At 38.2% G+C, this 21,220-nt stretch overlaps 1 protein-coding gene across 7 annotated transcripts; it reads right to left on the reverse strand.

The window, feature by feature from the left end:
• Nucleotides 1-2,938: 2,938 nt before the first annotated feature.
• Nucleotides 2,939-20,602, reverse strand: C4H3orf33 (chromosome 4 C3orf33 homolog). 7 transcript variants are annotated; one of them, XR_009008206.1, is made up of 7 exons: nt 20,444-20,602; nt 18,545-18,604; nt 14,180-14,257; nt 11,037-11,184; nt 6,009-6,169; nt 5,606-5,788; nt 3,618-3,744 (listed from the first exon to the last, which is right to left on the reverse strand). XR_009008206.1 is itself a non-coding variant. In XM_057545730.1 (6 exons), the coding sequence occupies exons 1-6, from the start codon at nt 20,555-20,557 to the stop codon at nt 3,343-3,345; spliced, it is 963 nt and encodes a 320-aa protein (XP_057401713.1). In that variant the 5' UTR covers nt 20,558-20,602; the 3' UTR covers nt 2,939-3,342. The 7 variants fall into 7 exon arrangements, 6 of the variants coding, with proteins under 6 accessions (XP_057401713.1, XP_057401716.1, XP_057401715.1 ...); XM_057545730.1 differs by lacking the exon at nt 5,606-5,788 and having other exon boundaries at nt 2,939-3,744; XM_057545733.1 differs by lacking the exon at nt 5,606-5,788 and having other exon boundaries at nt 2,939-3,744; nt 18,545-18,631; nt 20,444-20,572.
• Nucleotides 20,603-21,220: the final 618 nt, after the last annotated feature.

Consider the following 21,220-nt stretch of genomic DNA (forward strand, 5'->3'; position numbering starts at 1 on the left):
CAGGCTTTCCCAGGGGTGGGAAAGGTCAAGCCAATTTAGAAGGTTCCATGACCAGGAGATATAAGAGGTCTTGGAGTAAGGAGGAGTTGGGCAGTTAGTTTGTCAGGCAGCAACCATCCCTGCCCTCTCCTATCTACATAGGGGAGAAAGACCTGACATTAGCACTGCACTCTCCTTTCTACAAGACTGAAGGTGCCATGTATCCTGTTTCCACTAAGACTGGAAATAGGGATTATCTCTTTCCTGACATTTACTAAGCCAGTGGACCTCATTTTCCTAAGGAGAAAGAAGCATGGTAAAAAGAGGGACGCAAAGGAGGAAATGCCTGGTGGTCAGTTTGTGACCACAGGAGTTTCCCGTAAGTTGGGCTGACATCACAGAAAGTGGCAGGGATGATCAGGCTTGCTAGTACAGCCCCCAGCATACACGGTGAGCGGAGCAACCAAGCCCAGTCACCTTGCACAAGCAAACTCAAGTGTCCTTCCCATCCCAGACGGTGAGAATCCAGCAGTCAAAGGCTATGGACTAGACTGCCTTGGGAGTCAAGCAGGTGGGGAAAGAAGAGCTAAGAATCTCCCAAGCCTGAGGATTATGATAGCGAGCCCTTATGGAGCCCTCACTGAACAGTAATTGTCCCATGTGCTAGACAAGAGCCAGTATTTGTCCCTCTGTCTCATGGATGGAACTAACAGAAACACCAACACAACAAACAGAAAGCAACATGTAAGGAGCCCTTAGTTGTCCGTTTTCTTCCTTTGGATGTTGCTGGAATACGCTTTTAGCTGCCAGTAATGACAGTGCTCAATGATACGTATGGGCATAGTTTTCACTCTTCTCCCAAGTTTTGTTCACCATTAATTATGATAAAGCTGGTATTGCTGTCAACATGGCATATATAAGAAGTATGATTGAAAAATGAAAAACAAATAAAACCCCAAAAAGGAAACGTGGATCTAAGACAAAATAGATTTGAAAGGGCCATAAAAATTCAACCTTTTAGAAATACAAGAAGAACTAAATTCATTTGATAGAAATATATTTAAAAAGGGTTCTAAATACCCAAGATACCAAAAGGAAAAAAGGTCAGGGAGAAAACGGTGGTCATAGACTCTGTTGTTTTGAAGATAAGAGACTAAGAAGTAGTAAATCCTCTATTTGAAAAAAGTAAAGAACCTGGGCTTTGGTCAAAAATTCAGCCTAAAAGGACTTTTCCACTTTTTCAAATGGCCCTGTTATAACCATCTCCAGTGACAAAGATCTAGCCTCTCTGCAATTATCTAGTTCACCCTGCCCTTGGACCATCAAACAAACTGGTCTGATCAGGGTTCCCTACTATATCTTCAAGGGAAAGATTAGACCAGGTCACCTAGTCCCCAGAAACACCTGCACCAGCCCCACACTCACACAGCTTAACTGGAAAGACAAAAGCTGGTAGAGGCCATCAGTGATAACTGTGGTGAGATCTGACATCATTCGGAGGCAAACCAGGAAAAAAAAAAAAGGCTCAAGAGCTTGCCACAAAACTAGTTTAACATCCCTAAATAAAAATCTTGTGGGCTTCCCTGGTGGCGCAGTGGTTGAGAATCTGCCTGCCAATGCAGAGGACACGGGTTCGAGCCCTGGTCTGGGAAGATCCCACATGCCGCAGAGCAACTGGGCCCGTGAGCCACAATTACTGAGCCTGCGTGTCTGGAGCCTGTGTTCCGCAACAAGAGAGGCCACGATAATGAGAGGCCCGCGCACTGCAATGAAGAATGGCCCCCACTTGCCGCAACTAGAGAAAGCCCTCACACAGAAACGAAGACCCAACACAGCCATAAAAAAAATAAATAAATAAATAAACCCAAAGTTTAAAAAAAAAAAAATTTTAAAAAAATAAAAATAAAAATAAATCTTGTTAAAATCTCTACATAAAAATAAAACATCCTCTCAAAACAAAACAAAAAGCTATTGAGGCATTAGACCCAGGGAATAAAAACTACCACATAACTTCCTATCCTACCCCAAAGATGATGAAATAAAGTCACACACACAAAAAGTATCTTTGGAAGATTTGAGACCTCACTAAAAATTAATGTTGTTTAATTAGAAAATGTTGAGAAATCTACTTTGCTATGTTTTAAACAGGAAAGCAGCAGTTTCCTGTTTTAATCAGGTAGCAGCAGTAAACTTCTCATTCTGTGTTATTGATTCTGACAGGAGTCAACTATTTAGACCAGATGATACCTCTGACTTTGGTCAGGATCACAAGTCATTAAGAAAAACTTCTGGAGGGACTTCCCTGATGATCCAGTGGTAAAGAATCTGCCTTCCAATGCAGGGGACACAGGTTCGATCCCTGGTCAGGGAACTAAGATCCCACATGCTGCAGGGGAACTAAGCCCACGCGCCACAACTACTAAGCCCATGCGCCTCAACTAGAGGGAAGCCTGCACACTGCAAGAAAGAGCCCGTGTGCCGCAACTAAGACCAGACGCAGCCAAAAATAAATAAATAAATTAATTAAATAATTATAAAAAAAGAAAAACTTCTGGACACATTGTGGGTGGATTATTGCTGGTGTTGTGAAAGAAGCTTATACTGTCAGGAGGATTTTAGCAGCAAGTATGTGTGTATATCACATCCTCAAACCAACTAAAACTGGCTTTAAAAATAAAGAAATTTACTATCTCGCGGAATAAGAAATTGGGAGGCAAGAGAGTTCAAGCCCTTAGGGGCTCGACAATGTCAGAAGGCATCCCTATTCTTGTCATCCTGTGTGCTGCCATCCTCGGCTCATTCATGATTTTGTCCTCAGGATTATCCCCCTCATCTAACAACAGGTAGAAATAAGCCACTCTTTACTAGTAGAAAATGGTCTAAGTACCTTCTCTTGTAGCTCTGCCTCAAATTCACAAGCAGTTATAAAGCAGTGGAGAGAAAAGAGCAGCCTCAGACATTATGCATAAAGAGTCCCTTTATTATAAGTAATCAAAAGTAAACAAATACTCTCTTTAAACAAAAGTTAAATATGGCTGCCCAAAATGACTAAAATAATACAATGGCCAATAGTTAAACTCTCTCTTCACATATTATCACTACATGTATATCGCACTCAACCTGATAACTTTTTATAGAGCGTTTCATTTTTCCTAAAAAGATATTACATTAATCACAATTTATTTAAATTATTCTGATATTACATTTATAAGAATCATCTCTTAAATATTTAAATACATTAGAATGCAACTTTGATCATTTGGGGAAATTTCCCATTTCAACTCAATGAAAAATATCCATTATATTTATCCATTATATTTTATTCTTTTTGGAGTAGGTCACCTCCAGATCTCTTGGAATATTTCATCCTTTTCTACGAAAGTGTACGCGACTCAGAAGTTCTCTGAACTTCAGTATTAAGGAGTAGTTATTCATGTTTTCTTTCCATGTTTCATAAGTCCCTCTAAATTTGTCATAATAACTTTCTTTTTTCAAGTTGAAATCTGATCCAATTTTTTTAAAATAACTGTCTTTTTTCCATATTTCTCTCCAGGAGCCTTTGAATTTTTCCAAATAACTTTCTTTTTCAGATTCTTCCTTCCATATTCCTTCTCCTTTTTTTAAGGCTATTAATTCAGCTTTAAGTAAGTTTCTGTGAATTCTCCAATAGATTTTAGAATCATAATTTAGCCCTTTAACGAGAACAGTTTTGCCAAGGCCTCTTCTCAAAATTTCTTCATTCAGACTCACACTAAAATATCTACCCTTGAATAAAAAAATAACACAAGCCAATTATTTAATAAAGTTAACTAGCATACCTGTAACACTTTATTTACTTTAAAATCAGTCATTCTGCAACTTGAGTCCTCCAAATAAAAGTCAAAAGTATAAATGCAAAAGGGTCCTTAAGAGCTTAAAACAGTTAACGCTAAATCCAAGAATTTCATTAATAGAAGAGACCATTGCTCAAAGACAACTGACTCTTTTATAACATATGGTTCTCCACAGGCTCACTGGTCTCCTACCCAAAAATGTGTAGAAGCAATAAAGTACGAAAAGGGTTTTTTGCTTTTATTGTTGTCGTTTGGAGGGGAAATGGAGCACACACCAGATAGGTAAAATGACAGGAGGCCATAGCAAAAGAGAAACTAAAGAAAAGTAACGAAACTAAAAAGCAGACAAACGCAAAATGAAATGAATCATCACTGAACTGTTAATTTAGGTTCAGAATTCCAGTGTTGAGGAAGGCACTGGCATGTAAATACATTTTTAAAAGATGTCCCGTGAAATAATGAACATAAAAATAGTCCTGGCCTTTGAATCTTCACCCTTCAGGAAATTTCATTCATACCTCACTGCCTAATGAAACCAGATAAATGGGATTTTTTTTTTTCTCGCTAATTTACAGTGTAGGAGATCCTGCTTAGCTATTTCCATAGTCCTTGTGGGATTTTAACCTACAAGATTAATTTAAACAAAGTATTAGTAATTTTATAGCTTCATTAGACAAGTAATTCACAGTTAAATTTTTTTAATGTGAAAACTAAAGGTTTAAAGTAGGAAACATTTTCTAAGACTATCTAAAGGAATAAAGTAACCTTTTGTTCCTTTAAATGCAGTAGGTTTTGGTACATGATGATAAGCAGTTAATACAGTTTTAAAGGGATTATCATATTTGTCTCAGTGTTTTAAATTTAATGAGCTGAACCAAAATAAAAATAATTAAAATTCAACCTCACACCACAGTAAAATTCAACAGAAGTAAATTACCGAAATATGCATAAAGCATAATTTGGTCACCTTGTAGGAAAGAGTATAAGGTAAAGACAGATAAGGTGAAGTGTGGGCTCAGGAGCCAGGAAGAGCTGGGCTGGAATACCAGTTCTTCCACTTGGTTACCCGGAGTCCTCCCTGTAAATGGGAATAAAATGATTCCATAGGGGGGTTTTGAGGATAAATAATATATACTCCTCAATTGAAAAGAGAAGTTAATATTTTTGTAAGGCCTTTGGGATCTTTTATATACTTTTGTATTATCAACTTAGTCAAGTGTAAGATGCTTCAACCAATCGGTATTGGATAATTCTTATTTTGAAAGAACTGAATGTGATCTGGACATGCAAAAATTAATGGATTTCATTAGGTGTTCTATTAATAATTCAAAAAGCTTTTAATAATTAAAATGGTTACAATTCTAATCACTTTAATGTGAGGTTATTTTTTTCTTCAGATTATTCTTGTTTGTTATATAATAAGGAACTTTAAAAATAAGAAAAATTACCCTCAATCCTGTTATAATAACATTTCAACTATTTTATTTTTCCTTGTTCTTTTTTCAGTAATTGTCCACCAAAAGAAATTTGGAAGAAGGCACATCGAAGGACTCAAGACATGACAGGGCAACAGTAATGAAGCTCTAAGGCATCCCCGGTTACAGAATGGCTAATGGCCAATCATAAAGGTAAGGAACCCGAGGCAATGTCTTCAGATGACTGACTACTGATCATGAATAGTATTTAAATATGCCCAGTAGTATTAAATATGCTCAATGTTTTTAGAGTTCAAAGACTTATATGTCAAGGCATACCTATCTACAAGGTATTGGACCAGAATGAGCAATATTTACCTTCAGAAAACACCCTTGCTCTTTGTAATTTCCAGTTGACAAGTCGCACTCAACAAGTGGTTTATAATAACAAGTGTGATATAATGTCCATAAATAAATGTATAAGATACTCCTTAAACTGGCAATGTCCAGAGTCGTTAATAATTTGAAGTGTTTTTACTTTTTCTTAATTTTCTAGTTTTTCTATAATAAACATATAAACATAATTTTTTCTATAATAAACAAATTTTATAGCAAAATTTATATATAAAACATCTAGTTCTCTATACATAATCACTGAGTAGTACTTTAAAAAGACAAAAAAATTCAGTCTCGTTATATATTCAAGGTTCTGATTAATGAGGAGTTTATGTATTAAATAATAAGAATAAAATATTGCTAGTTATTTCTTCACACTACTTACCTTATTCACTAAAAGGTAGCAAAAGAGTGCTGAATTCTCCTTTCCAAGAAGTTGGAACCATACTACTTGGGAAGGTTTTAGCTCTTTTTGTAACCACACCTTCCCAGTTTCAGTGAGTTCTACTCCAGCCAACTTAACCAGCAAAGCACCACATGGCTCTTCTAAAAGGGTTAGGTAGAAAAGAGTTTTAGCTTTAATACCAGTTACAAAAGCAAATTCCAAAGTCATTTGGGCTCCAAAAAACAACTGGATATATTATGTTTATTTATAAATACCCAGACTCTCTAGATATAGATCCATTCATTTCTAGAGTCAACTTGTCTTTTAAAACAATACAAGTATGTAACAGATGGAATAATTTCAAAAACTCATTTCAGTAAGCTCCAGAACAGGATGTGGGGTTTAAACAATTTACCTTTTTTTAAAAAATCTGCCAGATTTATTTCTATGCACACATACACGTAATGCTACAAGATATGTCGTTCAATAATATAAGCTCCTACGACCAATAGGACTGTATAAACTGCGTTTTCACTTAATGTACTGAGGATACTTTCCCATCTCAATAAATATTAATATCAACATTATTTTTTTTATATACATTTTACAAAACTGACTTCCAGACAGGATTTTATCAATTTATTATCCAAGTAACATAGTAATAAGAAAGTTTGGGCAAACTCTTGATAAAATTTTAACCAATTAAACTTTAATAACAGGATTTTATTGTAGAAGAAGTTTATAACTTTCCATAAAGGATAATGGCTGACAAAAAAAAAAATCTTGATGACTTTTTTTGGAAAGAAAGTATACATTTAACATATGTTAAACTCTTATACAAGTAGCTGAAAGTATAAAGTTAAGTTCATTTAATTGCTAGGGAAAAAGTAATACTTGAGTTCAGGAAGATATCCTAGAAGCTTGCCACAATATTATTTGATGATAGAAAAACATTTTCTTTAGGGCATGGGTTCTTGAAACCTGTCCTAGAGTTTCAGTTAGAGAAGTATCAAAAGTTGTAAGTAGGATTATGTCCTTAGAAAAATTTGTGACACAGTAAATACACAAATTAGATTAAGGCAGAACATATAATAAAGACTAGATGAATTCAAATCATTGGTACATAATGAGTTAAGGGAAGCCTGAAGATTCTGAGGTCTCTCTTCAATCCTTTAATGCTGCCATCAACACCAGCTGTCTTCCAACAAAACAACCTCTAGTCTTTAAGACCAAAACTTTGGGGACCAAAAACATGAATCTAAGTCAACACTATCAACCTTAAGTATTAATGTCCTAATTCTTCACTTCACAAAAGGTCACTGGGATTCCTTTAAAATTAGCAATTCCCCATTAAGCATTTAAAATATGATGCGGCCAATAAAAATTTAAAAATAAATCTTCCAAGAACTAATCTACTGAATAAGGTTAGTTATAGCCATCATATATTTTTGCCCAAACAGTTGAGGTTTTTTTGAAAAAGGAGATGCAACTTTTAATGCTTATGATGTCTAATTTTAGCTTTGTGTGAATCCCTCTATCTTACCAGCTCTTCAACAAATCTCTTATGCACATATTTTAAAAAAGCCTAATTCATACTGGATTGGATGACACAGATAATGCCAAAGGTTATAAGGGGACAGCAACATGGGCTCCAGTGGAAGAGCCCAAGAGCAGGACTTGGGTTTTGCAGAATGAACAGAGAGGCAGGAGGAGGAGGAAGAAGTGAGTATGTCAAGTAAGGGAAAGACCATGGGCACCTGGAGAAAACTGCAGACACAAGATGAATACTGAAGCAAATCACCACTAAGGGGTCTGTTATATTTCTGTTCCATCAGATGGGTCGGAAACTTCATGACTAAATATTCTTAAGGTTTTTATAAACATAGTACATGATAGAAAAACAACTGATTTATACCCTCGATTTAGAAAACATTATAAGTGAATTCATGACAATGGACAATTTCACGAGACAGGAGTATCACATATGTCAAAAAGATTATTTTTTACCATCCGGGATAGGAGAAGCTTTGAGTAATATCCTCACTAGACTGAAGGTTTTGTGACTACTGTAGGATCACATCCACTGTTTGCCACTATATACTGAGACTGTGACAAAACAGCAGGCATTCAGTAAACATTTATTGAAGAAATGAAATGTCCTAAGAGTTTCGCTTCATAAAAATTTTCAGCTCTGTGTGTGTTTGCCTCCTCATCATACACACCAAAGATAAGATCATGGAAGGAAGGGATATCACAGAATGGTCATGAGGAAGGAGTCTTGGAAATATTATAATTCTCTTCTTTGATGGTGGTGGAAACCATAAGCCAAAACTAGAAACAGAACACAAGCTCTCCACGCCAACACACATTCTACTACACCACACAGACTCTACTCTGATGCAGTTATCTGAGCTAAATCTTTTTGGTTAGAATGGCCTTAACTTGGGGAGCCTGAATCTTAGCCCTCCTTACAATAAAATCAAAAGTCCATCCCTGGGACTTCCCTGGTGGCGCAGTGGTTAAGAACCTGCCTGCCAATGCAGGGGACACGGGTTTGATCCCAGGAAGATCCCACATGCCGCGGAGCAACTAAGCCCATGTGCCACAACTACTGAGCCTGTGCGCCACAACTACTGAAGCCCGCACTCCCCAGAGCCCATGTGCTGCAACTATTGAGCCCACGCACCACAACTACTGAAGCCCACATGCTCTAGGGCCCACATGCCACAACTACTGAGCCCATGTGCTGCAACTACTGAAGCCTGTGCACCTAGAGCCTGTGCTCCGCAACAAGAGAAGCCACCGCAATGAGAAGCCCGCACACCGCAACGAAGAGTAGCCCCTGCTCGCCACAACTAGAGAAAGCCTGCGTGCAGCAACAAAGACCAACACAGCCAAAAAAAATTAATTAATTAAAAAAATTAAAAATAAAAAAAAATAAAAGTCCATCTCTATCCTACAGGCCAGGTAGTAAAAATAGTGAAAGGAACATAAGGAGCTTTCAATTAACAGCTATTTTTAAATGAAAAAGATTATGCTGTAACATCTTATTATATCATTCAAAATAGTGCTTGGAAAGCAACCTTCTAGTTCTACAACCATTTTATAAGTAAACAGGTTAACTAATGAAAATGCAAAATGATCTCTTTAACATCAACAATTTATGTCAGTTACAAAAAGTATTAACACTACCGTGACATTTGTACTGGTTATCATCTGTTGGGATGCATAAGACATGTCTGTTTCTTTAACTTTTGCATCTCTATACATAAAGTTGTGGACTGGGTAGCAGAAAATCTGTTTTCTACCTTTGATTTCATCAACTGTTAGGTAGATGGCTTCATACATGGCCTTTAACCTCTATAGAAAATATTTAAATAAGTTGGGGGAGAAAAGTAAGTTTCCTTTCAGCTCTAAAATTTTGATCGTTTGTACCAACTTGATCAACATTTTTATTTGATGTGAAACCCATTAATAACAATATGTGTATATGGCAGTTAGAGTGCTGTGGCATTGCTCGACTTCCAGGGCAGATTCCCACTGAGCACCATCCCTGGAGTTGCGCGATGTACAGCCTGGACAATCACAAGTGATGACCTTGCTGTCTAAGGACTAAAGAATCATCACTATTTCAGACAGGAGAGATTTAAATTATTGCAGCATTATTACAACAACTGAAAAGGTAGAGGACTTATGAAGTATAAACCATGCTTACAGCTGAAATGGCCAATAAATAAACATCTCAGGTATCTTTCTTTAGGGAACAATACTGTTTGATTTGTTAAAGAAGTCAATCATGTCAGGTATGTTTGGGAAAAAAAAAATCAATCTTATTCCTTTGCAGCCCTATCTAATTGAACAGAGTGATATTCATTCATCTGAGGCTAAAGAAATAAGAACCCCTTTCTTCAAAACAGTAAAATAATATTAAGACGATCTTTAAATATAACTCAGTTAATTCATTTGACAAATTTTGCCAAGTCTCTGTTGGCTAACAATTATTTTTCTAGGGACTGTGAATAATGAGATAGATAAGAAAAGTTCCCTGCCCACCAGGGGCTCACAGTTTAATAGAAGGATATAAACCTAGATATATAATTAACAGGAAAATGTGTTTCAGTACTGTAATTGCAGTGTGTATAAATTGCTTGGGGGATAGGAAAGAAAGAGGCTAATTCTGCTTGGGAGTTAAGGAGAGCTTCACAGAAGAGCTGACATTTGAGCTAGATCCTAAAGAATCCACAGGAGCCAAGTCACTCAGGGCAAAGAACTATGCCCAGGGCATGAGAACACATGGAAGCAGCAGGCATGTCTGTGTGGCTGGGGGCTTTGCCATGAAGCAGGGAGAAATGGGAATTGCAGCAGCAAAGCTATGGACTCTGCCCAGCTCTCCAGCCTCCTTTGGTGTCTCTTGTCCCCTTCTTTCCTATGTCCCGGCCAGACGAGCCTTCACGTGCTTACCAAAAGAGCCAACTCATCCCCACACATACTCTTCCTAGACAGCCCCCTCCCATTCTTCGGGTATCTGATTAAATAGCAACTCCTCAGTGAGGCCTTCTCTGACCACCATATATGTAGGTTCGCCCTTCATACAACCTCCAATAATTCTCATCCTATACCCTGATCCTTTTCTTCATAGCTCTTAGGACAATTTTTCATCTGTTTGTTGCCCATCTTCCACCTGTACTATAAGCTCCAAGGGGTAGAGTGGTCTTGTTTATCTCACTCCGCACATACGGCTAGCATAGGACCTAGAACATAACATGTGCTCAATATTTGTGGAATAAATGCTTGAATGCCTGAATGAACCACTGAGTGGTTGAATGAGAAAAGGAGGGAAGGAAGAAAAGAAATCTGGAGCCAAATTAAATAGTTCCTGTATGTAAGTCAAGAATTTGGACTTTCCCTCATAGACGATGGAGAGTTACTAAAAATTAAAATGACTTTTTTTTGCTATTTTTAAAATAACTTCTAATAAAGGAACATTAAAATAGTTATTTAGTTTTATTATTTTTGCACCTTACTTACTTCTCCATGAAGATAGAATAGGTAAAGTAATGGGAATATGTTCAATCTCGAAACCATTCTCGGTTATTCGGTGCAGTCGTCCTCGTAGTTTAACATTCCTTCTTATAAATTCTACTGGAATATCTGAAGAGCTTGTGAATTTTGATGTCTGTTGATTTACAAGGAGAAAAATATAACATTTTATTACCATTTTCATGTTAAAATGAAGCATGTCAAATTCTCTAAACATTTTTATTTATTTATTTATTTATTTATTTATTTTTGGCTGTGTTGGGTCTTCGTTTCTGTGCGAGGGCTTCCTCCAGTTGCGGCAAGCGGGGGCCACTCTTCATCGCAGTGCGCGGGCCTCTCACTGTCGCGGCCTCTCTTGTTGCGGAGCACAGGCTCCAGACGCGCAGGCTCAGCAGTCGTGGCTCACGGGCCCAGTTGCTCCGCGGCATGTGGGATCTTCCCAGACCAGGGCTCGAACCCGTGTCCCCGGCATTGGCAGGCAGATTCTCAACCACTGCGCCACCAGGGAAGCCCTCTAAACATTTTAAAGAAGATAAAACCACTGAAAATTTTTAATTTGGTTCTTAATTTTATATTAAAATTTTAATAAGATTTAACAGAAAGTGTTTATGGGAACATTATCTAGAAATCTTTAGTCATTATTTTACTATTTCAGACTACTATATAGAGAACATTAAACAGACTCCTGACTTCTAAAAGCTTACATCCTCGAAATACGACACAATCCATCAAAAAGCAGTGAGTCTGAACGTGGCACCACACAAACCTGTCTAAACAGTCACTGTCCTATACTAGAGATGCACCATCTATTCATGCAGGTACTGCTGGGAGAACCTAACCAAAACTGAGGCAAGTTAAGTTTGACTACTAATCAACAAGGTTTTTTTCCTTATTTTTTATCTCATAGGAGAAAAAGGCCCCTCCTAAAAGGCCAACATTAGGAATTTATTTAGATACCTAACACCTTGGAGTTAGTCAACATTTTATACCTGTGTCTTCCATGTCAACAGTACTATAGAGACAAGCGTAATTCATCATCATGGCTGGGTGAGAGCCTCATACAGGCAGAAGGATAAATGAGTACCCAACTTCCTAAGATAGTAAAGTTGGTCTAAACATTAAAAAAATTTTTTCAAACAAGAAAAATATTGTAGCAGACAAATCCAGAATGTGGAACATTAAAAATGGGATAAATGACTTGGTTACTCTAACAAATCAATGGTGTAAAGGGGAAAAAATGGGGGTGGGGGTCTAGACTGTTATAAAATAAATGAGTCATAAGAGATATAACAAACAAATGCAATATATGGACCATTTGAATCCTGATTTGAACAGATCATCTGTTGAAAAAAGACACCACTGAGACAATCAAGGAACTCTTAATATGGTCTGGGTATTAGATGATGCTAAGGGGTTGTTAATTATCTTAGATGTGATAATGTTCTAGGACAGACGGACACTGTGAGTCTCTTGATGCGGCACAACAGGAAGCAGTATACACCGTCACCTTCTTGTTCACACTAAATCTACCAAGGAAACACAAATCCAGACTGTGGGACATTCTCTAAGACAAGTGGCTTGGGCTCTTCAAAAATGGCAGTGTCATGACAGACAAAAATTAAACATAAAGATAAAGTGGGACTAAAAGTCTAGATTAAAGGAGACTAAAGAGACATGACAACTAAATACAGTGTGTGATCCTGGACTGAACCTTAGACTGGGGAAAAAACAGCTACAAAGGATATTTTCAGAAGATAAATATGAATCTGAACTGGATTTTAGATATTACTGCAAAAATGTTAAATTTATTAGGTGTGATATTAATGTGACTATGTAGGAAAATATCCCTGCTCTTAGGAAGTACACTATGAAGTCCTTATGGGACAAGTTCCATCATGTCTGTAACTTGCTTTCAAATGGTTTCACTGAGGGAGAGAGAGAAAGCGCAACCATGGAAAAATGTTAACAACTGGTGAATCTAGATAAAAAGGAGGTGACTGCTTCTTCTGGAGAAAACACTGTGAGGAAAAAGATTCTGAAGGTACGTATTGTCAGCATTCGGTCAAGAATGTGGAACATGCAGAATGTAAACAAAAGGGAAGAGAAATCCTAAATCAAACACACATGAAGAGTTTGAGTGAGTCACCTGACAGAAGTTGTCTACGAAAAGTTTATGGGTAAGACAGAGAAATGTGGGCTACACATCCATGCAGATGGCTCCCAGTATGGTTCTGGGACATCGCTAGGGTAGCACTGATGAGTTAATGTCAGTGGGAGGGGCACTCTAGGAGTAAGTAAGCCACGGGGCTCTGACCTGGATCCTCTCCTGTTTAGTATGATCACCAGTGACTTGAATGCGAGCATAAGGATCGAACATCAGCAGGTCTGATGCTTGGAAGGGTATGAATACTAAGTCAGAGTTAGTATTTAAAAAGATCCTGACAATTAGAATGAATGGCTACAACATAAAAGTCTGCCCCTGTATTCTCCCAAACTAAAGGATCAAGAGAATAAAGTAGCATATATGAAAAAGATTTACAGGTTTTAGTTAGCTGTGAACTCAAAATGAGTGAAAGTGTGATAAGGCTGCCAAAAACAAAAAGTGCAAACTCCCTCTCCTCTTTGCCCACCCCCTCACCACTCCCCTCTGCAAAGTTCCACCCAAAGCAACATTATTAGGAGCAGGATCCAGAACAAGGGAGGTGAGGGAGAGAATACTCTAAATCAGGCTCTAAGTGGAATCTATCAGGCTGTTCTGGGTGTCATATTTCATAAAAGACTTCATCGAACTGGAACAAAGCCAGAAGAGGAGAAAAAAGATGGTAAAGAGCCTGGAAACTACATCACATGAGAAAACCAAGAGTATTTTGCACAAGGAAGGCAAGACTTAGAAGGAGTAGAGAGGGACGTTAAAGATGTCTTCAACTACTAAAGGTCCATCCTTTAAATTCTGAGGTGTTTTCATTAAAGGATACACATAAAAGGGCAAAAGTGTGCCTTGATGCTTGGAGTTTTGGAAGTTATTAAGGAGCTAGGGGAGGAAATGGAAAAACGTAGACCCCAATGTTCTACTTTCAAGAAGCTCACAGTCTATGTGAAGAACCTCTAAAGGCAGATCCCATTGCATCTACCTCATGATGGGAGGAATCCAATAATCCCTCAACAGCCAAAAGTTCAGTGCAGCATTTCTGTGACACAGAAGGCATTATCTGGAAGAGGAAAAGACAATATGCATAAAACCAGAAAACAACTATAGAGCAACACATGAACAGGTTTAATATAAAGTGTAAGTGCTAAAGGGTCAAAATGGAAAGGATAGGAACACCTGAGGAAGACATCTTTCAACAAAAAAATCCTGAGTTTGTGATAAACACAGCCTGCTCTCCGGAGCAGGCAGAAAGATGATCCCACTAACAAGGGTGCTATGCCCAAGCTTCAGAGGGTGAAGGGCGTGTCCTAAAGGCAAACAGACAAAAGCTGGAAGCATCGCAGTGAAGAGAAAATAATAAGGGTTTTAAATTCAGGAAGATGTCATATGAAATCCAGTTCTGCCATGTACTAGCCGGATGATCTTGTGAGGGTTATTTCTTTGACCATCCATCTCCTCATCTATAAAAGTTAGGCATAAGAATACCTCTATCACAGAATTATTTTACCTATTAAATGAAATTATATATATAAAGTGCTCAGCACAGTACCGAACTTAATAATCTTTTTTATTTTTTAAATACGAAATTTGGAATTGTCAATCTGTAATTGAAAGAATATGAGAAACTGATAAACTCTCAGAGGGAAGAAGAAGGAGAGAAAACCAGCAATCCAAAAAGAAAGCTGGAGAGGTATCATCAAGGCTCCTTGTGGCAAGATATCAATGCAACATCCGTTCCCAAACCCCTTCTCCCTTGCCAACATGCTCTGTATGGGGTGGAAAAGCTAAATGGCCACTTGCCCAGCCTACTTTCCCCAGTTAGAGGTGGCCATGTGACAAAAGGATGTGAGCAAAGGTCTACAGAGGGCTTCCGGGAACGTTTTTGCTTTTTGCATAAAAGGAAAAGATGCGGCTAGCACCTTCCTTCCTTTTTCCTCTCCTCCTGCCTTGAGCAGCCTGCGATAGCAGCCATCTGTGCCATGAGGAAAGGCAAGGGAAATCAGACAGTCCTAAATTCTATGTTACTGAGCCAGGGAAGCAACGCTAGCAGCCTCTAACCTCCAAACTTCTTGTGACATGAGAAATATCAACTTTTTAATTGGTTAAGCCACTGTTGATTGGGGTTTCTCTTATTTCTAGCTAAACCTCTCCAACTGTTCTATAACATAGTTTTTTATCCACTAATGTTCCAATGTTCTTTTTCTCTTCCTTAGTCTGCTCTTCTCATCACTATTATCAAAAACCATAAAATCTAAGAAAAAGACACCAAACTTAAGTCTAAAATAAATAACCTCATAACTATATATATATATATATATATATATATATATATATATATATATCATTGAATAATTTGCATAAGTCAATGATGTACCTAACATAAGCAGGATTAGGACATGAAAGTCAATGAGAAAAAAAAAAAGAGTGAAAGTCAGTGAGAATAAAAGTGAAACAGTAACACACTCTGCTTTTAATATTACCAAAGTGAAGTACTGAACTATATACTAAAAATAACAAAAAACTTAAAATGATCTCTAATTGATTCATGTGTTTTTTTAAGGGCTAACAAGAGAAATGATCCCTCAGCACTATTTTCCCCTAAACTCCTAATCAGATAATTTAATATTTTGGCAATTTTGGAAACTTCAAAATACAGATATGTCATGGAATGTAGAGATATAAGAAAATGAAAAAAGTAGAACAAAAAGAACTAAAGTTTCAAAAGCTCCATTCTAGAAAAATATACATAGGCTAAAAATGAATGACTTACAAAATCATGGAGGTGTTATAAGAAAGAGCCTATTAAATATAAGGTTAAAAATGAGTTCAAGCCCCCCCACCCCAAAAAAGACAGCCACTTCAGTAAATGGTGTTGGGAAAACCTGACAGCTACATGTCAAAGAATGAAACTGGACTACACTCCATGCACAAAAGTAAATTCAAAATGGATTAAAGACTTAAACGTAAGGCCTGAAACCATAAACCTTCTAGAATAAAACACAGGCAGTATGCTCTTTGCCATCAGTCTTATATTTTTTTGGATATGCCTCCTCAGGCAAAGGAAACAAAAGTGAAAATAAACAAATGGGACATCAAACTAAAAAGCTTTTGCACGGTGAAGGAAACTATCAACAAAACAAATAGGCAGCCTACTGAATGGGAGAAGATATTTACAAATGATATATCCAATAAGGGCTTAATTTCCAAAATATACAAAGAATTTATACAACTCAGCATCAAAAAAACAAACAACCCAATTAAAATACGGGCAGAAGACCTAAAGATACATTTTTCCAATGTATACCAAAGACAGTATACAGATGGCCAACAGGCACACGAAAAGATGCTCAACATCACTAATCATCAGGGAAATGCAAATCAAAACCACAATGAGATATCACCTCACACTTGTCCCAACTGCTATTATCAAAAAGACAACAAATAACAAGTGTTGGTGAGGATGTGGAGAAAAGGGAACCCTCGTGTACTGTTGGTGGGAATGTAAATTGGTGCTGCCACTATGCAGAATAGTATGGAGGTTCCTCAAAAAATTAAAAATACAACTACCATATGATCAAGCAATTCCACTCCTGGGTATTTGTCCAAAGAAAATGAAAACACTAATTTGAAAAGATGTATGTACCCACATGTTCACTGCAGCATCATTTACAGTGGCCAAGATATGGAAGCAACCTAAATGCCTATCGATAGATGAATGGATAAAGAAGATGTGGTATGTATATATACAATGGAATATTACTCAGCCATAAAAAAGAATGGAATCTTGCCACTTGCAACAACATGGATGGACCTAGAGGGTATTATGCTAAATGAATAAGTCAGACAGAGAAAGATAAGTACTGTATGATTTCACTTATACGTGGACTCTGAAAAATAAATGAACAAATGCAACAAAACAGAAACACAGTCATACATACAGAGAACAAACAGGTGGTTGCCAGAGGGGAGGGGAGGGAGGGAAGGAAAGAAATAGGTAAGGGAGATAAGACTAGGAGATAAACTTCTAGTTACAAAATAAATGAGTCACAGGTATGAAGTGTACAGCATGGGGAATTTAGTCAGTAATTATGCAATATCTTTGTATGGTGACATGGTAACTAGACTTGTTCGTGGTGATCATTTTGAAACGTATTGAAATATCAAATCACTACGTTGTGTAACAGGAAGTAACATAGTGTTGTAGGTCAATTTTACTTCAAAAACAAACTCATACAAAAAAAGATCAGATTTGCGGTTAGGAGAGGTGGGGGTAGGGGAAGGGGAAACTTGGAAGGTACAAACTTCTAGTTATAAGATAAATAAGTACTAGGGATGTAATGTTCAACATGATTAATATAATGAACACTGCTGTAAGTTATCTATGAAAGTGGTTGAGAGAGGAAATTCTAAGACTTCTCATCACAAGGAAAAAAATTTTTTTTCTATTTATTTAATTTCGTATCTATATGAGATGATGGATGTTCACTAAATTTACTGTGGTGATCATTTCATGAGGTGTGTAAGTCAAATCATTATGCTGTACATCTTAAACTTACACTTTCACTGTATGTCAATTACCTCTCACTTTAAAAAGATGAGTGCAAGGCACTAAAACAAAAAGAAGGGAAAAGAGAGACAAAAGTTTTGAAATTGGTGTCTGGGTGAAAAGGCAACAGTTGGAAAAGATATAGTATGATAAAGTAATGGGGTGTAGTCAATGATAATATAAAACAATATAGAGATAAGTGTAGGAAATAAATATATATAGAAGCAATATATCCATCGCAGTTGGATGACACATGACACTGACACTGAACATGACACTGAAATTACATCCTATGATAACAATAAGGTGTATTAAAAAATACTTGTAAATCTTGAATTATCAAATGGATTTCCACAATGTCTATTATTAATACATTATTGAAAGGGCAAAAAAATACACTAAATGAAAGCATAAATTATTTAGTTCTAAGGGACATAATTCAATGGCGATTTAAATTTAATACCACCATAGGAAACACTTTTGACTGTTTTCAACATCTGAAATGCAAATTTAGTGTTTACACTATTCTAGCAAATTAAATCCTTTTCAGATTCCTTTTTAAGCAGGAAGAAAAATGATTATGGAAATACAAGCTGTGCAATTACTTTCCATAAAATCCTGTGTATGTTACTTTTAAACCAATATCTTAAAATATGTTCATTGTTCTAAAATACTATTTAAAAGCTTCTAATATGAATAACAAAATGATACACTGCTTGAGATATCATCTTTCTCGTTTGAAGTGAGAAAAATTAACTGTCTGGTGCTTATCATAATGTCTTCTTCATTTGTTTAACTTACCAGTCGAACACTTCTTAGAAGTAACATTACTCCAGCTATGGCCATTACGGTGCTGATGTTCTTCAAAAAGAGATTTAATGATTAATCCTAAGTATTATTCACAATAGTGAAAGTACTAATTAGAAGGCAGAAAAAAAAAATCCTCCCTGTACCTAACTGCCCAAATAAGGCATATCCTTCAACTAAAGGTCTACTTCTTCCAAAAAAACTAACTGCCCACCCGCCCATTAATCTTCCCCTTTTTCTCCAACCAAACTGGCACACACAGTAATTATATACATAATATGGTACTGCTCTCTTATTGATTGTATTGCTTTAACCATGAGTTCCCTGAATGCATGAATTAGTCTAATACGTCTTCTGCAAGGCCCACAGGAACTCCATAACCCTGAGTCTGCAGGCAGAATTTAAGTATCTGGTAGAAAACTTTATCACCAAAACCTTAAAATATAGCACTTGGGAAATACATGTTGCAAACAGTTGGGGAAAACTTAGCGATGCCTTTAAAGTGCTTCGTTTAAACTGAAACAGACCTAAAGGAGTTTAATTAATTAATAAGGATCCTGTAATTCCCTCAACAGTGGTAATCTAACATGCTTTCCTTCAATAAATACAACTAAGCATATAAGAGATGAAGTTGAAAATATACACAAGGGTACATTCTGTGATTGGATTATTTGGAATGAAATATCCATGTGCTAACTTAACACTGTTTCCTCCCCAATGCTGATGAGGTTATTTTTTTAAGTTGTAATAACCAATGCATCTCTTCCTGCTTAACTGGAAGAACCAAGGCCTTGTCAATTAACATACATGTGTGTGTATATTCACATATATATATACTGTATTAATGCTACAAATATTTATCTAGCACTTACTAAGTGGTAGTTACTACTCTAAGGACTGAGCTGCACTGGTGAGTGAAAACAGGCATGGTCCTGGCTCTTGTGTTGCTTGGCTGCAAAGTATTTGCAAAGCTGATGATCCTACTCAACTTTCCAGCGGAATTCAACAAAGTTCATCATTCCAGCTGAAAACATACTCTCCACTTGGCTTCCAGGACACCTGGTTTTCCTGATTTTCCTCCTCCTCCCTGTCTGTTTCTTCCTAGTCTTTGCTGACCTCCTTTTCATGCCCCAAATTCTAAATGTTAGAGAGGCCCCCAGGTCTCAGTTCTAGGGCTTCTTCAGGAGCTTTTCTGACTGGCTCCAAGACATCATCCAAGCTTTAAATACTACTCAAGGTTTATGCAGCCCATTCCCAAAGTTATATGCCCAGTTCTGATTTCCCTTCAATACATGACTCCTGTCTCCAGTTGCCTAGAACATCTACAGCTACGTTTATAAGTCTAATGACCATCTTCAAGTTCACACATCTCCATTTAGAGGTCTCATGGGCATCCTCAAGTTCACACGTGCAAAAAGCTCCCTAGATTTCCCTAACAATTCATTTATCCCAACTCCTCTATGTCAGCAATTTCCAACACCATTCACGAAGCAGGCAGCCCCCTTTATTCCTCTCTTTGTTAGAAAGAAAGGAATCACCACAATCCTCTCTCGTCTAGTCGCCGAAGATGCAGCCCTCCTCCCCGACCCCCACCCCCGCCCTTTGTTGGAACTCCAGTGGCCTCTCACTGCATTAAAGAAACGAACTCGTCCACTCTCCGCAGGCCTATGGAGTTACGTGCCCTGCTTTGGTCTCTGCCCGGCCCTTCCCAACTGCCCCCGCGGCCCCGCACACGCTGCCCTGACCGGGCGGCCCTCGAGCTGCTCCCCCGCGGCCCTCCATGCCTCCCCGGCCCGGCGGGTCCGCTGCCCGGGCCTCCCCAGGACGCGTCTCCCTCAGGCTCAGCCGCGCAGCCCGCGCCCACCACCTGCCCGACCGGCGGGTCTGCGGTACCCGGACGAGACGCAGGTGGTCGTCTGCCCATTGCGAGATCCACGCCACCACGTTGGGCGCTGCTCGGTCCCGGTCCGGCGGCGAGGTGCCGGCGGCCGCGGGCCTCCCCGCCATGTTGCCGACCTCCCGCGAGCCCGCGCCGCCTCTTTGACCGGGCGACAGGGGGCGCCGCTCTCCGCGAGCGGGCGGACGTGTTCGCGCTCCTCCGGCTGGAGGGAAGCCGTCCGAGCCGACCGCCGGGTCCCCTTTTCCGCAGCCTAGGAGTGGCCGGGGGCAGGCCTCCCAACCCGTAAAGAGATATCTTCACAGTGACCCCAGCATTTATGCAGGGTTTTCCCACAGCGCAGGAGATCTCTGTGGTACGGGGACAGGAGCTGCAGAATTCCTGGCCATGCTGATGGGAGATGATCACTTTCAACTCGCTTAACTCACATCAGCGTGGGTAGCATGTGCCACGCAAGAAAGAAAACTGAAGTAGATCATTCCTTCCACCTGCTCCCAAATATAACAAGATGCGTATTTCTTATAGTTGAATTGTTGCTTCCTAAGCCAAATATCAGATGCTCTAAATCTTTGAACTGTTAATTGATTAAATGTAGGGAGCTGACATATTCCAAAAATCACTACATGGATATTAACTTATTGTGGTAATCATTTTGCAATACATGCTTATATCAAATCATTATGGTGTACACCTAAAACTATGAAATGTTATGTCAATTATATATCAATAAAAAATCAATAGTTAGTGTATTTTAAAACAAAAATAAGTCACAG

This window comes from Balaenoptera acutorostrata, chromosome 4, assembly GCF_949987535.1.
Source record: "Balaenoptera acutorostrata chromosome 4, mBalAcu1.1, whole genome shotgun sequence".
NCBI classification, from domain to species: domain Eukaryota; kingdom Metazoa; phylum Chordata; class Mammalia; order Artiodactyla; family Balaenopteridae; genus Balaenoptera; species Balaenoptera acutorostrata.